The sequence below is a fragment of the Micrasema longulum genome, unplaced genomic scaffold, assembly GCF_059751315.1.
Source record: "Micrasema longulum isolate JH-2025_06_02 unplaced genomic scaffold, ASM5975131v1 h1tg000214l, whole genome shotgun sequence".
Classification (NCBI taxonomy): domain Eukaryota; kingdom Metazoa; phylum Arthropoda; class Insecta; order Trichoptera; family Brachycentridae; genus Micrasema; species Micrasema longulum.
Window position 1 is genome coordinate 45431 of NW_028277419.1, and position 19429 is coordinate 64859.

The following is a 19429-nucleotide window of genomic DNA, read 5'->3' on the forward strand; positions in this document are numbered from 1 at the left end:
TCTAATTATATGGCCAGCCCACCTCAAGCGTCCCACCTTTATGGAGGTGATTACATCGGGCGCTCGGAATATATCGTATAGCTCTTTATTGTAGCAACGACGCCAATGGTTGCTTTCTCTTACAAGGCCATAGATAACTCTGAGGATTCTTTTTTCAAAAGCTGCAATGGTTCCCACAATATTATTTGTCATTACCTAGTTTTCGGAGGCATATTTCAGGATTAGTTTAATCAGAGGTTTGTACAGTATTATTTAAGTATTTTTTCGTACTAGTTTGGACCGTAATTGTTCTTAATCTTTCTTAAAGACCCTTTCTTGATCTTATCAATTATACCTGACTCAGATCTACACTCTCGCTTGATTTTATCATACATATTGACCGCATTTACTCGTCTTTCATCCTTCCTCTGCCAGTTCCATGTACCATCGAGTTATTTTAAACGACGTGATGTAAAGGAATCGAATATCAAATAACTTAGGACAGTGACTAGATTCTGCACAATACATTTGTATTTTTTTAAAAACGGTATTTTTTTAAAATTTCATTTTACGTTTTTTCAGTACTTTATTTGTCAATTCCTATTTTTGGTTGCTAAAGCTAGGTATATAAAATACATTCAATCATTATTTATAACTGTCTCAATATGTTTTACGTTGTGAAGTATTTATATGGAAAATAAGTACACGTACTTGAGAAATAATAAAAAGTGAATCAAAAACATCGCACTCCAAAAGCAACAGTGACAAAATAAATTTTGAAGTATATATTTGTAGCATATATTTTGTTTGTAGAATTGGAGTATGTAGTTATTGTAGTATGTATTGTAGTAATATTTTTGTACTTTATATTTATATAGTATTCCGTGTGAGCAATAACATTTATTAAAATCAATACGATTTAGGATAAACTTGTTTAACTCGTTTATTCGTTTTAAAGTATAAACTCCTGATCTGTCCATAAAAATTTTACAAGATATTTAAAAAATAGTGCAAGTAACATAATACGAATCTAGTCAATCTTAAATGTCTTTAAAGGCAACATGTATAACTAAGAATGTTAATTTACCGTTCAATCATAATTTATCAACTTTATATTGAAAATTAAGTTCAGGAATCAACACAATAAATTCGTTCAATTACTATTTAGTTTTTGAATTTTAAATACTATAAATACAAATAAATTAATGAAACATGGAAACAAAATATAGCAGTCATCCTAAAATTAGAAAATCGTGTTGGTTAACAATTTGTTCTAGAAGGTAAGAAAGGGTATACAAGAATATGCTTTTCATGAATAATACGTATTATTTTTACTACACCCACTTATCGTGTAAGTTTTAGGCAACAATAGTTTTAGGGGTCTATCAGGTCCAGCCACTTGAATTTTACAGGCATAATTTAACCATGGTTGAACTGCAAGTATCAGGAGGTTCCTTGTACTATCGTTTTTTGTCTGAAATTTACGAATCCTGAACAGTGAATATACTAACTCTGAGACCACAAGACTTGTTCTTACAAGCACAGCACAAAATACCTAAACCAGCAAGAAATATCACATTTTATTTATTTGATATTACTTGTAATTGAACATGAATCTTCTCAGCGGAAAATCATTGTTTTCGGCTATTGCAATCGTCAAATCAGATTAAAATGAGAATGTTTAAGTTTTTAAAAATATTTTTCTTTATTGACGATTGTGAAACTGCCTTTAGACTCATTTTAGTTCATTTCCCGCCCTTTCCCGTCGTTATGGTTCCTTTTTCTAGAATTTTCCCGCGGGTATTCAGTCTGTATAGAAAGGTGTGACCTTTTCAGGACCGATTTGGTATTTACACTTGCCAGGAGATATATAATCAGGCGGGAAAACACTTCCTGCCATCAGCTCTGTTGTCACAGAGATGACAGAGTAAGTTATTCAGGAAGAGACAAATTTTGATATTTATCAAAAATATTTTGAGATGTCTAAATGGAAAAAATGAAAAATATCAAAACGCAATGAAGTCATTCATTAACAGCCAAATGTGAACCAAGTATTTTTACAGTTATTTACTAGGAAAAAGACAATAGATCCTGTTTACTGCACACCAAAATAAAACAGGGACGAGTTTGAGAATATCGTCTATTGTCTTGTTAACCTTAATAATAAGTTAAGGAATGGTATCTTTGTTTAGTTTTTATATTTAACTTTTTGTGCTGTTACATGTTCACTTAATTGCCATACTTACTAGTTCTTTGCACAATGTATTATTATCGCGTTTCTTAAAATTATTTTTATTATTAACTTTTTAAAATCATTCTTATGTTGTTGAAATTCCATTTGTCGATGCGTTTTGAAGCTGCAATACTTTTTGTGATGTTAGCTATCATATTATTTTTATCATATTATGTAAATGTTATCAACTATCAAATATCTAAATTTAGTAAATAAGGTCTAGAATTTCAACCGTCCATACGCTCAGTAGCTGCAAGACTTGTTGTTATCTAAATTCTAATTTTTTAAATTTGCTTTTTATTTCGTTTTTAAAATATCACTTAAACTCTAAACTTTATTGTCAAATAAAAAAATTAAAATAAAAATGTAAATAGGGGCTAGATTTCTTATTGTTCATGCGCTCTGTAGCTGCAAGACGTTCTGTTATCTGGCTCATATTTATCATAATTGTAATATATCATAATTCGAGACGAGGAAATAGAATCCCAACCGTCCATGCGCTCTGTAGCAGCAGGACGTGTTGGGATATTTATTTATTTTACAGCGCCCTTCAGGTGATTTTCACAAAAATTATCCAAACATTATTATTATTAAAAGATATATTTATAATTTGTTTTTTTAAATAAATTAAATTTGATGCTTTTGCCAATGTCATGTTAAATAATTTCATAAACAAACTGGTTTATAGTACGAAACCAGGTCCAACCGTCGGGTCCGTCATATTCCGCAGCGCGGGGGAGTATGTTCGGATTCATTTTCTTTTATTCAAGTTTCAAGCCCTTCCTTTGATTTCGGTGGTCCTTGTTTTGAATCCCAATGTACCTACTCCTCCCTGACGGCGAGTCAAGAAAGCAACGCGTGACAACACAACGAAAACCGTACCGCGAGCATGACAGTGATTTCGAATCACCAACATACAAGAAAACGTGCAAAGCGACCAGTGCAAACGATAACGGTCTCTCTGGACCAGTGCCAAAGGGAGGAAACCGTAAGTCCTTACTCTTTTCATTAATTCCAGGATTGACACTCAAAACCATAACGTCAATTAGTTTACCTAAAATCAAACGTTCCCTGTTTTATTCGAACACGCGTATCGCGAGAGGGCAGGCCGTGTTTACAGTCCCGAGGTCGAAGGTATCGAGCATCCAACATTTGGTAATCCAACAGTATCGAGCATCCAACATTTGGTAATCCAACATAGGTAAGTCTTACAGTTCCAAGAAAGTTTACTCCTTTTTTGTTTAAAAACTAAAAAGCAAAATCCCAATTAAAAATGAACATCTAAAATTTCAGACCAATAATGACATAATATGGCTTTAAAGCAAAGGCAGACAAAGTCAGAACTATGATTATGTAGAATAATTATTATTAAAATGATTTTGATTATATAAGAATGACTGATAGTTATATTATTTTAGGACGTTGACTTGAGAGTAATCATCGAGTCGAAAACACACGTCCGGGTTTTAGGTTCTATTTTACGCATTTATTTTCAATTCTGTAAGTATTACTGATCAGTGATATCCTTTTTTTTAAATAAAAAAAAATACCAACGTTCTTATAATTTAATGTAGTTTGGCAGAAAGTGGGCCAGTCCACAGTTTTGAAAAAAAAAATAGATATTGGAGTATAAAGCGCAGTATGGTCTATTCTATATTTTACTAAAAACAGGCACGTCATTTTCATACAAAAAACTGTCGTAATCACCTTCTGAAAATAGTATTGATCACAAAAACGGCATTTCTCAATTTGTAGAAAACACCCACAGTACTAGAAAAATCTGACAGTTTAGATGCTGGTGGGAAGATTAATGTCTCCAGAAATCTAGTTCTCTTAAATAAATTAAAGTGGATAAATACATGAAAATATTTTCATTTTATAAATTCATTATTTTTAACAAACCTGTAATAAAATAAAAAAGTTTTAATACGTAATGTCGCCTCAAACATTTTGAGTTTGAATGGGGTATCATTCAATATTAGATGTGTCTGTTTTCTCCAAAATGCATATTTTTGGTTTTGTGATCAGTCAGACTTATAAAAATCATACAAATTCCTTTCTCAAATAATTAAATTATTTTCTTAAATGAATTAAGTGGTTCTTTACATTTAAGTAACCAAATATAAATAAAGTTATAAAATAATACGTTTAATACATAATGACACAACATATCAGAGTTTTACTAGAGCTGGCTGTTTCCTGCAAAATGTACATCTTTGATTGTGTGGCCAGCCAGACTTCAAAAATCATTAAAACTGGTCAAATTCATGATAAAATTCATTTTTTCACTAAAAAACCAATGAATGAATAACTTATTATTTTTAAAGTAAGAAACATTTCAACCGCTGCGAAGATTGGATTATTTACTCTTTTCACAAAAGTGTTATTATCTCAGTTTCACTTTTCTATGGTAAGCTGCTTTTTGCATAAATACGTTCAATTTACCCAAATATTTCAATTTCAGTGGCCATTTTCAACGAGTTGTAAATACTTCTCTATTAGAAAATGAAAATCAAGTTGAGGTACAGTGGGGTTCGAACCTCAGACCTTTGATCCGTGAGTTCGCGACCTAGCCATGGGACCAGAACCCGATTCTTATCTAATCCTCCGCGTAAAAAAAACGTCAGGAATACGCTGTAATCGTAGTACAAATTCAGTGCCCTATGCACCAATGATGTCGGCCCCGTGGTGTATTGGTCAGCACGTTTGCCTACCATGTAAGAGGTCTCGGGTTCGATTCCCGACATGGTTGATATGAAATATTTATTTAAAAGGGTGTTTTACAATATAATATTTCACAGTCCCTGAAGTGGTGCTTGAAGAGTAATACTGATCATCTTACCTTCATGTAACAAAAATGATTAAGATACGCTGCAATTGGTGTACCAATACAGTGCCCAATGCACCATTAGGAGTGAAAAAGGAATGATGATCCATCAATGGGTGCGGATATGGAAATTATGATGACCGGAACATCAATCTATTGACATTGACGAAAAGGAAAATGATTATCAATTAAAATTCTGTCAAAATAATGAAACCATCGGATTATGTACTAAAAGTCAATAATTGTATTTAGTTACTAATTCATTATCAAATGATATCATGTTTTGCTGATGAAATAATAAAACACTTGAAAACCGACTTTTCAATTAGCTGTGAGAGTAATTTCGATTTATATTGGGACATTTTAATAATCAATACGAACAATTTGTTATTACTTACTAAATTGATTGAGTTATATAAAGTTGCCTAGTTGTGTTATTAATTAATCTTCAAGAAAAAAATATTATGTTTGACAATGATAATGTTTGACAGAGTTAATTAAATAAGTTAGTTGTTTTATCAATATCATGAAAACCAACCCATCTTTAGAATAAATACTAAAACTTAAACATTGACAAAAGAACAACAATCGTGTTCTGAAACCGGTCGGCATATTAAATTATATTTTAGTGATTTTAAATTATTATAATATACTTCTCATATTTTCTGTAATTTTTATATTTTTAGGTCATATGACAAATTGGTATTTTATATCTAAAATATGTATTGCAAGTTATTGTTAATTTGTTCATTAATATACTTTACACGTTACTACGCATTATTGTTTAATTATAAAGGTATTTATTAGATATGATTAATTATTTTTACTAACATATCATCAACATGTAATTGGCTTATTTGTTATTTGTTTTGTTATATAAATATGATATAATATAGCTGTTGGTTATCCAAATAAATAAAATAAAAAAAGTAATAAAAATTAAAAATAACATAAATGCAGAACATTTTAGAGATGGAAATATGGAAGACTAGGCATTGACAGAGCGCACGACTTTCCATTGGCTGGTTGGTTTCAATGGCCATTTAACACACTGTAACATTCACTATTTTGTCTGAACATCTATATTTCTTCAATTATTTCATATGTGGAATTTTGTGAAGTTAAAGAGCTGAAACCTTTATGCATTGGTACTTTTATTTTATTGAATTATTATATTTTAATTTCTACTGTCAAAATTAATTGCTAAATTAAATTATGAAATTATAACTAATTAAATTTTAATTTTAGATACATAATCTTAATTTAGCTACATCATGGGTCTTACTTATAAACCTGGTATAAAGTTACGCCTAGGGCTAGTGGTAGAATAATGATTGGAATACCATCCTTATTTTACCACTGTAATAAGGATGGTATTCCTATCCGTATTCTACCACTGTGCCTATGCGTAACTTTATACTAGGTTTATAAATAAGACCCCATGTTATATTTTTTGGTGGGTATAAATTTTAACTATGTATTTTGTATTTGATGTGTCCTAATACGAGTGTTTATAAATGTACTGATTTTGATATGGACGAGTCCCGACTTAACACGGAATCCTCTAACAAGTCGGGACACAAAAATTAATAATAGTACTATAATAAAATTGCGTATAGTGTGTATTAATAAATAAATCAAATTCATCTGGTGGAATTATTTCACCCACTAGGCAGCTTCCGAAAATATTCAGACATGTTCTCCATTTCTGTTGTAATATTTTCATCTTAATAACTACGTAGGGGTGAAATCCAGTCTCTGTCTTCATCAATCATTAGGACAAAATAAAAATAGTATTGATTATTTTCTTGACTTTTTTAGTTGCTTTTTCCCAGTTGTATGGAATTGTATCGTTAATTTTGTAATAATTGTAACTAACGTGTTGTGAATGTACAAATAAATATGGTTTTAAAATAATTTACTTACCGCCGATGAATATGGAAGTGAATCTAGCCTATCTGTCTGCTCATTTTCATCGTTATTCAGTTTTAAATTCATATTGTATAAAAACAATCACTTTCAGTTTTAAAACAACAATTAAATACACATCACACTTCTGAAAAACTAGTAAATATTGTTTTCGTAAACATTCAGTCAAGTATTTATCGGCGCGTTACACGTTTTTCAATCAAAAACGAAACAAATAGATGATAAAATTCATTTCACGTATAATTATAACTCATTTTTATAAATATCTTTCATTCACAATAAAAGTAATTACGAATCTGACGCGGGACGCTTTTATAAACATATCACTCAAAAGGCGCGAAATGTTTTATTTTTGAAAGCTTTGCTCTCATTCCGGATTAATAATTCGATTTGACTCATATCAATCGAATGAAATATGACGGTCGATGTTCACACATTATTCTATTTTGAGAAAGAAGTACTAACTACGCACTGGTTTATTGTTTTACACTTAAAAATTATTGTTATGGCGACATTTTTCATTAGATATAAAACAATTGAATCGCGTTCGATTTGATGGCGCGATTTAGTACAGATTTCCCGCGTTCTCGGCGTGTAATAATGTTGGGAGCACAGAAGCGACTATGAACGAAGCGGCTACTGACCAATATAGTTTATACTGCTCCATGCCCCAGTGCAAATGGCTTCAGTAGGGTATCCACAGCAAATAAGACGTGCTGCGTTTTAATTATGACAGATTTATTCAGTCCGCACCTGCGGAAGTGTATTAAACGTTGCTAAATGCAAGCGTAAAAGTAACCTGCCAAATTCGCCGGGAGCAACGAATTCAAACTATTGTTTAGCTCCTTAAATACTTATGTATGAACTTAACTAATTTATATTCTAACTAACCCTGTCGGCGTAATATATAAGTGTGAAAGCACTAAAATTTAATGACATTATGAATCATAACGTAGGTATTTATTACACTTATTGTAAAGGGAATATTTTACAACTTAAAATGTCAGCACCAAAACACTACATATTTGTTTCGATTAAGATTAGATAATATCGATTTAATCCTCTGGAGTATTGGAATATTTTTGTGTAAAATTAAGAGCTTCTTACCGAAATTTGTTTTCTTTATTATCTATACTTTATATTTCTAAGAATTGTATTGTGAAATTCTCATTATTTATAATTGATTAGATTTAGTTTTTAAAAAATGTTGTTTTTTTATTGGTTGTATCAATTGTAATATCAAATAATAAAAAAAATCGTTGTGATTGCCATGGTAGTTTTTATAAAACCGAATTATAATATTTCTAGTTTTCTGCAAAATTCATACATCATATTATAAAATTCTGTTGCGAGAGGATGCCATATGGCATTGTGCTGCTCTCACAGTGACACCTTGAAAATCACTGATCTAATGTCGCGCCATCCATTAGCATAGCGATGAGGTACACTGGGGAGTTAGGGGGGGAATGCATGTAAAATTTGAAGCACGAAATCCGGTTTTTTGTGGTTATGGTCAGAAATTTTCGCTCAAATAGCAAAAAGCAAACGAGCAAACTGACTAACATGTCAAAGATGATTAAAATGTTCATCGATGAATTATAATGTTTGCTGTTTGCTCGGGGAAAGCAAAGAAAAATGTAAATTGTTTTTATTAAAATAATTTGGCAGAAAAATATTTTAATATATTCTTAACACTATGGCGTAGGATTCCAAAAAAAATGATATTAATACTTATTTTAATACATGTGCTACCTGGGGGACCCTAGATACCCCCCTCGGGTCCAGAAGAGGTTATTTCTTGATTTATTTATTTTCTTGATTTGACATGCCGGACCTGGGCCAAGCAATTTAAATCCTAACCCCCCCTTCACTCCAAAAGAGTACTGGGGGTTTCTATTTTTGATGGCGTCCTGAGATGGGTAACCCACAGTACTGGTTGTAGTTGCCGGGTCCGGGACCTATTGGTTTGCCCATCTTGGTATTTCTTAATTTATATTTTTATATGAAGTTACAGAGAATTTAGGGCCGAAAGAACACTTTTTTTGGGTTTTATTGTTTTTAATTTATTGCTTTACTAGCATTTTTTACATTTTTCACCTCCCTCACCAAACATGTCTGCGCAGAGTCACAGCACTTTGAACAATGACAAAGGTATTTTTTTCATTGCTGTAGTATATTCCGTGGTAATAAATATGAATGCGTATTATTATGAAATAAATTGATAAATCAAATAAAAATAAAACACCAAAACCATTTGTGATTAGGCAACCTACCGCACAATGCACAACTAGTACATCGCAAGACGAACGTAATAACAATTTCAACCAGTTTTTTAAACCAAGCATTGCCCCGTTAATGTAATTTGATATTGTCCTTTCATCAAAAGTCATATTCCACGTAGCTTTAAATACATTGTCCGAGTCGTTAAACTGCCTGGGCGAGAGTAAAGAGTGTGCAGACACGCATTGTTATGGTAGCAGTCGGAATCCAGGCCGTTCGAACGATCGGCTAGTCAACTGACTAGTAACTCGCTCGATTGTTGATTCAGTGACAGACCGAATAAATCAATTATTGGAAATTCACAGCCAATAGGTACGTGGAACGTACAAATCGAACAGTAAACTCAGTCACATCACTGCCAAACTTTATGTTACCCGGTGAAAACATAAAATTAACTATCGTAATTTGATTGTTTTCAAAATGGCCATTATATTAGTTGCGTTGATTTCGTTTTAAATCGATTTATCATTAACATTATTATTTCTTTATTTTTTTTATTTGAGAAAAAAAACGACAGTTTTGACATATATTGTATACAGAAAATAAGAATATATGTAAACGAAAATTGTGAAAACAGTCAAAATAAATTTTCCACAGTGATGTAAGTTATTGATTAAGTACATTATCGGCATCAAAATAAAAGCAATTTAACAATTAAGAAATGTTAGGCACTTAAAAGTTGCAAATAAAATAAAAACACCTAGATATATACAGTGATAAAAATAAAGTAAATATAAATAAGATAAATTTTAATTTAAATAATAAGAAAAGAAAAAAGATATATAAAAATAATGTAAAAGGTACAAAATATAATATTGAACATACAAGTACATACATAATTACTGACATCGTATAATTAAACAGGTGCACTGTCTATACAGAATATATATAAGGAATTTTCTGTATTTCATATAGGAGAGATGAAAAATGTCTGCGTGACCGGAGAGAACAGTATTATAATAATGACATGCTTTAAAGAAAAATACGTTTTTCCTTGGGTTAGTCCTAGGTACTGGCAAATTAAATGTAGTTATTGACATCCATTTTGCTGCGAAATTCATTAGTTTTATTTTGTAATAGTGTGCTTTCAAGTATTTTTATTTCGCTATATTTTGTTTGCATATTTTGATCTTTAGCATTGCGTAAAAGTCATGTTTACTCTCTTTGATGAACACTCATTACCTATCGTTTTTTAAGGGCTATTTGGTAATCTTGAGAGGTGTTTTTAATATATTAAAGTGCTTGGAAATACCTGTTTTTCATAGCAAAAACGCGGTTATACTCGTTCCTTCGCATTATATATTCACCTATTAATGAAAATGTTGTTGCCTTCGTACATATTAACCATCGAATGGCAATCTCAATTTATTTTATAGATTTTAGAGCTAAAACATACAAACTGCATTAATAGTTGAAAGGGGTAGTTAAATAAATAACAATCATAACTAACAACATTTCGGGAGGTGTTCAATAAACGAACTTTAATGTTTAGTCTATAAGGATTACCAATCCGTTAGAATACATGTATATACGAAGAAAAAGGCAGTAAACACATTAAATCTCTTAGAAGGAAGCTTAAGCATTCCCCAAAAAGCAATGAATCAAATAATACAATTTATTGACAAGAAGTATTCGTTGAAAAATTTTCAAAATTAAATATCGATCATGTGTTATAGGAGAGTGATCAGCCTTACGCTTCAGGGGCCAAGCCAGAGACTGTTAAATATTGCTTTGTAAAACGACTTCATAAACAAATTAATATTTGATGTAGAACCTCCCAGGAATCCAACTCAGGACCTCAAGCATGGTTGGCGAATACTCCAACCGCTACACAAATTACTCGCAGTAGTTCGCCTACCATGCTTGAGGCCCCAGGTTCGATTCGACGTAAAATATTTATTAAGAAGTGATTTTACACAGCATTATTTTACTGTCTCTGGATTGGCACCAGAAGAGTAAAACTAATCACCATATAACAAATTATTGAAATGCAATGCCCTATGAACCACTAAGTTTGGCTAGGGAAATAATACTGATATCATTAAAGTGCGAATACTTATTTTCGTTAGAAAAATATTATTACATAGTGAGTAAAAATTAATGAACATTTTTTAACTAACTAACTAACTAACTAACCATCACGCCATTTCCCAAGAGGGGTAGGCAGAGAGGATAGAACGCCACACCACTCTGTCCTGGCACACTTCCTTTGCTTCCTTCACATTCATACATCTTCTCATGCACCCACGTCGATTATTCCGACTTTTCACATGACTACTTTCAAGAATTTGTTGTACTTGATCATGCCATGTCTTTCTCGGCCTTCCTCGACTTCTACAACCAGACACATTCGCATCATAAATCTTTTTAGCCGTTCTTTCATCATTCATTCATATATTACTTATTTAAAAAATCACCGCTTGCCACTGCCGTGCAATTATTTCCACGTGCCTACACTTGTAGCAAGAAATTACCATTTTAAAGGCGTTTTATTCCCTAAATTAAAAAAAGGACATTTTTTACTCTTCAAACAGCCTGTATATTCCTTTCTGCGCAAAATACCAAAACAAGTACCTGCTTACAAAAAAAAACTCTTAACAGCTCTATTGTCACGCGTATAAACGAAGAGAACGATATTTTTAAGGAAAACGAGACATTCGTATGCATTTCCAACACATTGAGCACAGACAAGAAAGCTTCCTCTATTTACTCTATTATATTCGGCCCATATAAGTTTATATTCCTAAGCTGAAGAGTTTACTTGCCTGTAATAAAACACATTTAATATTAAAACTGTTGTAAAAGCAAGGAAACAGTAGATTTAAATACAAATTAGAAATAAGGGCGCGCTAACTTTAATTATTCTTATTTATTTATTAATATACACGACACGTAGTGCGTTACACTTTACAAAAAATATATATTGTGTAGAAATAAACACTTCAATACAGTAGATAAAAGAGGGGAAAAAAAAGCATATAAATTTTATATGTACTTACATATTATATCACAATAGTTTCCTTCAACGAACACGCTAACATATTGTGTAAAAAAAAAGTCATTATAAGGAATAAAAAATATTAAAAAAAAATAATAATAGAAAACATTAAAAGGAATATAAAAATTAAAAAGTACGAAAAATGTTTTATAATTTTTTAAGTTATTTAAAAAATAAAAAAAAACATTAGCAATAAAATATTATTTTAGTGTTTAGTTGAAGACCTTGTTATAAAAACATCAAATGTCACAAACCAATCATTTTTCGGGAGAGTGTTTAAACTGAATACCATGGTTTTACAATTGTTTTTTATATGTTTTAATAAAATAAAATCATAGACATAATTTAAGTGAACTGAATAGAAATGAAATGATAAATTAATAAATATTGTATCTTTATTTGAATATTATTAGGGAAACATTACCCATCTTTAGACAATTTTTGAAACTTTATGGTTTAAAGTGCTAACTAAACATAAAAATAGCAGTTTTCAAAAACGGGTATAGTAGTTGAACTCTCCATATTTAGATTTGCGAAAGTATTCCGTACATACTGCTAAAACCCCGTGTAAAATAATATCCAGAACTTCTTTGAACTTTACCTTCAAACAATGAGTGGTACAAATGTCAATTAAAGGATAGTTTATGTTTTTTCATACAAATGAATTTGTGGACAAATTTTATTTGTTGGTACCTATGACATTTTTTGAAATATTTGGTATAAATTATTGTATGGACGCATAGACAGAGAATAATAAAATCCAATAATATCCTTTTGGAAAATTTTGGACACTTAGTGATTTTAGAACGAGGTTTTCAATTGTCAATTTAATATTCTCAAGTTTTATATAGCTATTTATATTAATACGAGCTGAACCCGGCAATGGCTTTGTTTCTGCAAAATTTGAGTACATTCTCGTTTATATATTTTATATTAATATAATCTAAAGTTTGATATCAATTTTTTTTTTTGTCAAAATAAGATATGATAAATAGGTATTTTGAAAATTATTTTCCTGTTACTTGTTATAAGATGCCTCCCCGATGCTATGATGCTAGACAACTGCATTTCGGACCTTTTATGCCTAACTCAATTAGACAAAATCGACGTTTCGTTGTCATGAAAAAAGATGGTGTAACTTTTCGTTGATAAGTTGGAATCCTGGTACTTGTTTTTGATTGAATTCCAAATCTAAAAATAATTAATAGTCAAATATTGAATTGAAGTAGGTACCTAAGTACTTGTTTATGTTTGAATTCCGAAACATAAAATAATTCATTTTCAAATGTAGAACTCCTTTTGCAAATGTCAAACTCTGCTCTTCTCATCAACCGAAGTGCACTCTATTCAGGAATATGATTTTCAAAAATGAATTGAATGTCAGTTAGTATTATTTTAATTTTACTTTTTTGAAATTTAAGGAAATAATCTGATTGGGATCCGTAAAAAACGAACGTTGTTTGTAAACATTCAAAAATAAACTTTTTATGCACAAAAAAATAATATCCTTATAATTTTTTTGTATATGCACTCTAGGCGACGAAAATGTATGAAAAAAATCATAAAAATGGTTTTAGTAAAAATGAACCACTTTGAAATTTCACTTTTTTTTTTCACTCTAGTGAAACAATAGATAGATTTTCGGTTTTCAGGTAGCCATTTTTTTCAACGTTGATACTAATATTTTGACAGCTACAGGGATCTACTTTTAAATGGCAGCACAACTCACGAACTCGTGACGTCAAGGGAGGAATAATTTCAAAATTACGAAACTTTAAAAATCATAGCGATGATTAAACGACAAATAAAAATATGAAAAGTGTGGTTTGAGTTTTTTAGTTTTTTTAAATACTCATAACTCGGCGTATCTTAATCATTTTTGTTACTGCATGACGACTAATATTTGCCTCAAGGACTATAAAATATTGTAAAAATACATTTAAAATTACGTGTGTAGTATCAACAAAAGGCTTACTAATAAAAATATGTAACATGCTTCTCAAACACCACATAATTAGTGGTACATCCGAGATTCAAGACAATACCACAAATTGAACTCCCAAGCTTGCAAGGCATAATCACGTGTGTGCATTGTGCCGGATTCCGGTGCGATCTTTTTATGATAAATAAATAACAAATCTCCGCAAATATTTTGTTAAGGAACCACATCAGGCGAAACTTGTTCGAGTAATAAATATTAACTATTTCCTTTGTTGATTCCATCGATACTGCCGAAGTCTGGCAAACGCTCAATTTCTTTGGGAAATCGTTTCGCAATAAATCAAACAGTATAATTAAACAGCCCGTCAAAGGTGGCTCCACCAGAACTCCATCGCTACTTGCAATATCCGGTTGGTGGGCGAATGTCACTCTGACAGTAGTCACTTTAAATCCATCAAAGTTAGATCGATATCTCAACTGAAACGAGCATTTTATTCGTTTTAAATATCAACAGTATGAGCACCTTTTTACAATGTCCATGTAATGAAGTCGGAAACAGTTCAAAATAAATTTCTTAGTTTCGTTAATTTTAAACTTAATTTTCCAGCGTTTTAAACTTGTCATCCCTTTCTAAGCAAAAAATCTTAATGATCTAAACTATTTTAACAGAGGAAGTTAACAGAGTTCACTCGCCTATAAAGTATAATAAAAAAAATCTACGAAAATGTGTATATTTGTATTAAAATTTAAAGTATCTTCGTCGCGTCGGTAACTTGTAATTGAACATTTAAAACAATGTATGCATATCCTACTTTTCAAACAGAAAACATAAGTTAACTTTGTAGATAAAATTTAAGAAAACTGTTAACTTTCCATTGTTATGCGGACTCTGGGTCGCGATTCTAAACGTCATTTTTATCGGTAAATATCAAGACGGTATTTAATAAAATCGATATTTATGTACGAAAATGTAAGTGAATTGTTTTAAGTGCCTTCGTCATATTCTATTTTTCATACAAAAAACTTAATTGAAAACAAGTGTTGACTTCCCATTGTACCTGATTCGAGTCCTGGGCCGCGATTATGATGCTATCTTCATCGGTACATACCAAGACTGTATACTTAACTTCTATAATAAATATTAAAACGAAATTTTATTTTTTACAGTGGCAACTTTCTAATGCCAAGATATGTTAATAGGGCGGAATCTAGCCACATTATCTGTGCATCTAGGCGTTTGTTTTCAAAACTGACAGTTATGTCAGAATTCAATTCGACTTCAAAATGAATTGTGTTAACCTCAGAAGGATTAAAAATGTAATAAATCGTAACTAAACGAAGGAAGAACAAATTTGCTGTCACTTTTAATGCGTAGATATTAGATTTGTGTACCAAAAGGTACTAAACCCGTCGATACATACCGATGTACCTACCTCGAAACTTGAAGGTTGAAGGGGGGATCGGTAGTGTAAATTCGTAATTGCTCGGGAGAAATTATCTTCAACTACGACATCATAATGAAGCTATGTCACTTTAGTGCGTAGATATGTGTACCGTGGCGTACGCTTTTCCTTGTTACATGTTGATGTCCCTACCCAAAACTTGAAGGGTCGGTAGTGTATCTTCGTAACTACTGGGGAGAATTTATATTTAACTATACTGTCATGGTCAAGGTACGACGTCCTTAGCTTCCCATCATAATCGCGGCACTAGGCCCCAATTACAATGGGCAGTTAACAGAGTTATCTTCGACTGTCTAAAAAGAAAAACCGATATTTGAGTACGAAAATGAGTATATTTGCATGAACATTTAAAGTATCTTCGTCGGTAACCTATAGTTGAACATGGTAGGCGTAATCTCTATCTAATACGGACTAATCTCCATCTGATATTTAAAATTTTAACCTAAGAGTAGCCATGAAGTCAAACAAACCAGTCCGTTTTCATTTCACTCACAGAACTGTTTTTTTTTATTACGCAGACACAGGAAAGTAATATAATAAGACAATAATATTTTCAGCATGTTCAAATCTTTATTAAGTTGTACTGGATTTTCGTAGGGATTAAAGTTTTTTTTTGATCTACAGATTGAAGAAATATAGACATTAAAACAAAGGCAGAATGGTGAACGTTACGCCACGTGTAAAATAATAATTTTAAACAAAGTTATTTCTAAGAAATATTTTAATTTTTTTATTTTGAAAAACATACATTCTTTCGTAATAAAGTAAAACATAGATTTTAAGACAAATCAAGTTTTTATAAATTTAGTAAAGAATGTAAATTTTACATGATAAAAAATTCTTAAATGAGAAAGAAATCTCTTACGTTTTCTATGCAGGTTCAAAATAAACAAAAATACCGAATGCACATACTGTGTCATTTACACAATTTTTTTCCTTATTTGTCGAGAACTGATCTAAGTACCTATCTTAATAAAATAAAGTGATCATTGTCAATATAATCTTTTTAAATAATGTTCTTCATAATATTATGCTGAGATATGGATCCAACTATCTACAAGGTGGCGCAAAAGTCATCACACTATCGGAAGATGCTATAATTTTTGCAAATGGCGGCAAATGGCGGCAAATGTCAGTTCTGCTTTGACATTTGTGAAGTTAACAGATACAAAATACACATCAACAAGACATGAATCGCTATACTCCTCAAGAACGCGGAAAAATTGTTTCAATTTTTTTGCTGAATAATTTGTCGGTGGTGTTTGCGCAGCGTGAACTTAGATTCAGATTTCCCGGTCGTCAGACACCTGCTGGGAAAATACTCTGGAATTAGCCGTTTGCCTAGTAGAGTATTGGACAACATGAGATAGTGCCAGGTCTGGTTGGCCTCGGAGCAGCCGTTCGGCCAAGAAAATCGCGGCTGTGGCTGAAGATGTCGCAGAGGATACCGGAGTATCGACCAGACGACGTGCCACGCTATTGGGCATCAATCGGCGGTCTTTACAAATAATTTTGGTAAAAGACTTGAAGATGTTCCCTTTCAAAGTGCAGATAATGCATCAGCTGCTAGCCGTTGACCGCCAAGCGTGTGTAACCTACGCTCAAGCCATTCTGAATCTCGACCACGAGAAAGACAACTTTTTATCAAAAATCATCATGAGCGACGTGGCCCATTTCCATCTCTGTAACTATGTGAATAAGAAGAATTATCACTTCTGGGGCACTGGAAATCCGCAAATAATCCACGAAGAGCCATTACACCGCTCAAAGTTACTGCATGGGCTGGTGTTTACGCTGGAGGCATCATCGGGTCTTATTTTTTCGAAAACGCCGTGGGCTAAACGACTACTGTGGACGGAGAGGGCTACAGAGCCATGCTCAACGAATTTATCCTTCCTCAATTTGATGGATTGGGATTGAAAAACATGTGATTCCAACAGGGTGGAGCAACAGCGCATATTGCACGAGCAACAACCAATATTCTGAGGGCAGCATTTCCGGGTCGCCTAATCTCTCGTTTTGGTGATTTGCACTGGCCGGCAAGATTACCCGATTTAAGTTTTCCAGACTTCTTTTTGCGGGGTTTCTTGAAATCACAAGTCTATGTCATCAAACTTCAGACTACTGAAGGCTTCAAAAAGAAAATCCGTCAAGAATGCGTGTACTTATCGCCAGAAATTCTGGAGTGACGAAAAATGCCATAAACTGGGCCCTTATGGTCATCAATTCTGGCGGCGGCTACTTGGCAGATATAATTTTTTCGACTTAATGGAAAAAAAATTAAGACATTAAATAAAAACAACCCAAAAGTAGAACCAAAATTTTTCATTGTAAAAAAAATTACAGCCAAAGAATATCGGGCGATAACTTTTGCGCCACTTGTATAACCATGCAATGCTACATCTAAAATAACTAAATTAATAATTCAATAATATACATACCTACATAATATAATGCCATTAAAGCCATTGCGATGTTTTGAACCGTGTTTATTACATGCAGGAAGGACCTGTATTTTTAACGCGAATAAATTTTCCTGTGATTTCGCGATTTTGCAAATAATAGTGGTCCCCATGATTGCACATTATTGAATGAGTGATTTTAAATATTTTTTAAGTCAATACTCAAATAATATATATAATAATATGTATACCAACTAGATACACCGTGTTAGCGTCATTATAATATTTTGTGGTAATATTATATGGGTAATTTCGATTTTAAAAACATTTTAAAAAATTAGAATCATAGCGTCAGTTCAATTTCACTATTTCTTTTCTTGTGGCATTTCAAATTTGTTTTATATAAATAAATTCAATTAGGTACTGATCAATCTACTAGTTGAAATCCAAGTGGAATCGCGACATACCCTACGAATAATTATTATTTGAACTACGAAGTTTGCTCGATTGAACTAATTTCATCCAATTTTGATGTGATAAAAAAATATATAAAAAAATTTTTTTAAATGGCAAAAATAAGAGGGGCCAACGGCACGCGGTGTTCCCAAGCGGTCACCCATCCAAGTACTGACCGCGCCCAATGTTGCTTAACTTCGGTGATCGGACGAGAACCGGTGTGTTCAACATGGTATGGTCGTTGGCGAAGGAGTAAGTAATAATTTGTGATATGTTCAAACGTTTAAAAATGAAAAATATATAAACAAAGACCAAAAAGCGGAGTGCCAACGGCACGCGGTGGTCCCAAGTGGTCACCCCATCCAAGTGCTAACTGCACCCAATGTCGCTTAACTTCGGTGATCGGACGAGAATCGGTGCGTTCAACGTGGTATGATCTCTAGTGAGTGGATTTGGAACATTTTGCGTGTTTATTTGTGAAGATCAAGTGCCAAAATTTAACTATTTATTATAAAACAATTTCTGTATGATATAGTGCTACCTATCTATGTTCATTTAAAAATACAAATGATACATTTTTTCCTGTATCACGTAAAATTACTCGAATATCAAAAGTAATACACAAGTTTATCTGACTAAAATAATAATAAACAGAAAGTTTAGGCGGGAAACATGCGTAATAACAAACAAAATTAAAAGGAAGCAGATATATTCCTTGGTACCTACACTCTACACTACGCAGATGCGTTTCTACTATCATCTCCCAGGGAACAGCCAAATGTGAACCAAGTGTTTTTACAGTTATTTACTAGGAAAAAGACAATAGATCCTGTTTACTGCATACGAAAATAAAATAGGGACGAGTTTGAGTTTGGGTATCGTCTATTGTCTTGTTAACCTTAATAATAAGTTAAGGAATGC

General features: G+C 32.1%; 1 protein-coding gene and 1 non-coding gene across 2 annotated transcripts in view; both read right to left on the reverse strand.

The window, feature by feature from the left end:
* LOC148283650 (uncharacterized) overlaps positions 1-7808 on the reverse strand; it is a 45623-nt gene extending 37815 nt beyond the window's left edge. Inside the window, exon 1 of the mRNA XM_088243469.1 lies at positions 6966-7808. Within this exon, the coding sequence (XP_088099595.1) occupies positions 6966-7037 (72 nt within the window). The 5' untranslated portion in view covers positions 7038-7808. The remainder of the gene's footprint in view (positions 1-6965) is intronic.
* A 10827-nt stretch (positions 7809-18635) lies between these two features.
* Positions 18636-18754, reverse strand: LOC148283651 (5S ribosomal RNA). The gene has a single exon (XR_015825544.1). It is a non-coding gene; the product is annotated as a 5S ribosomal RNA (ribosomal RNA).
* Between the last annotated feature and the right edge of the window lie 675 nt (positions 18755-19429).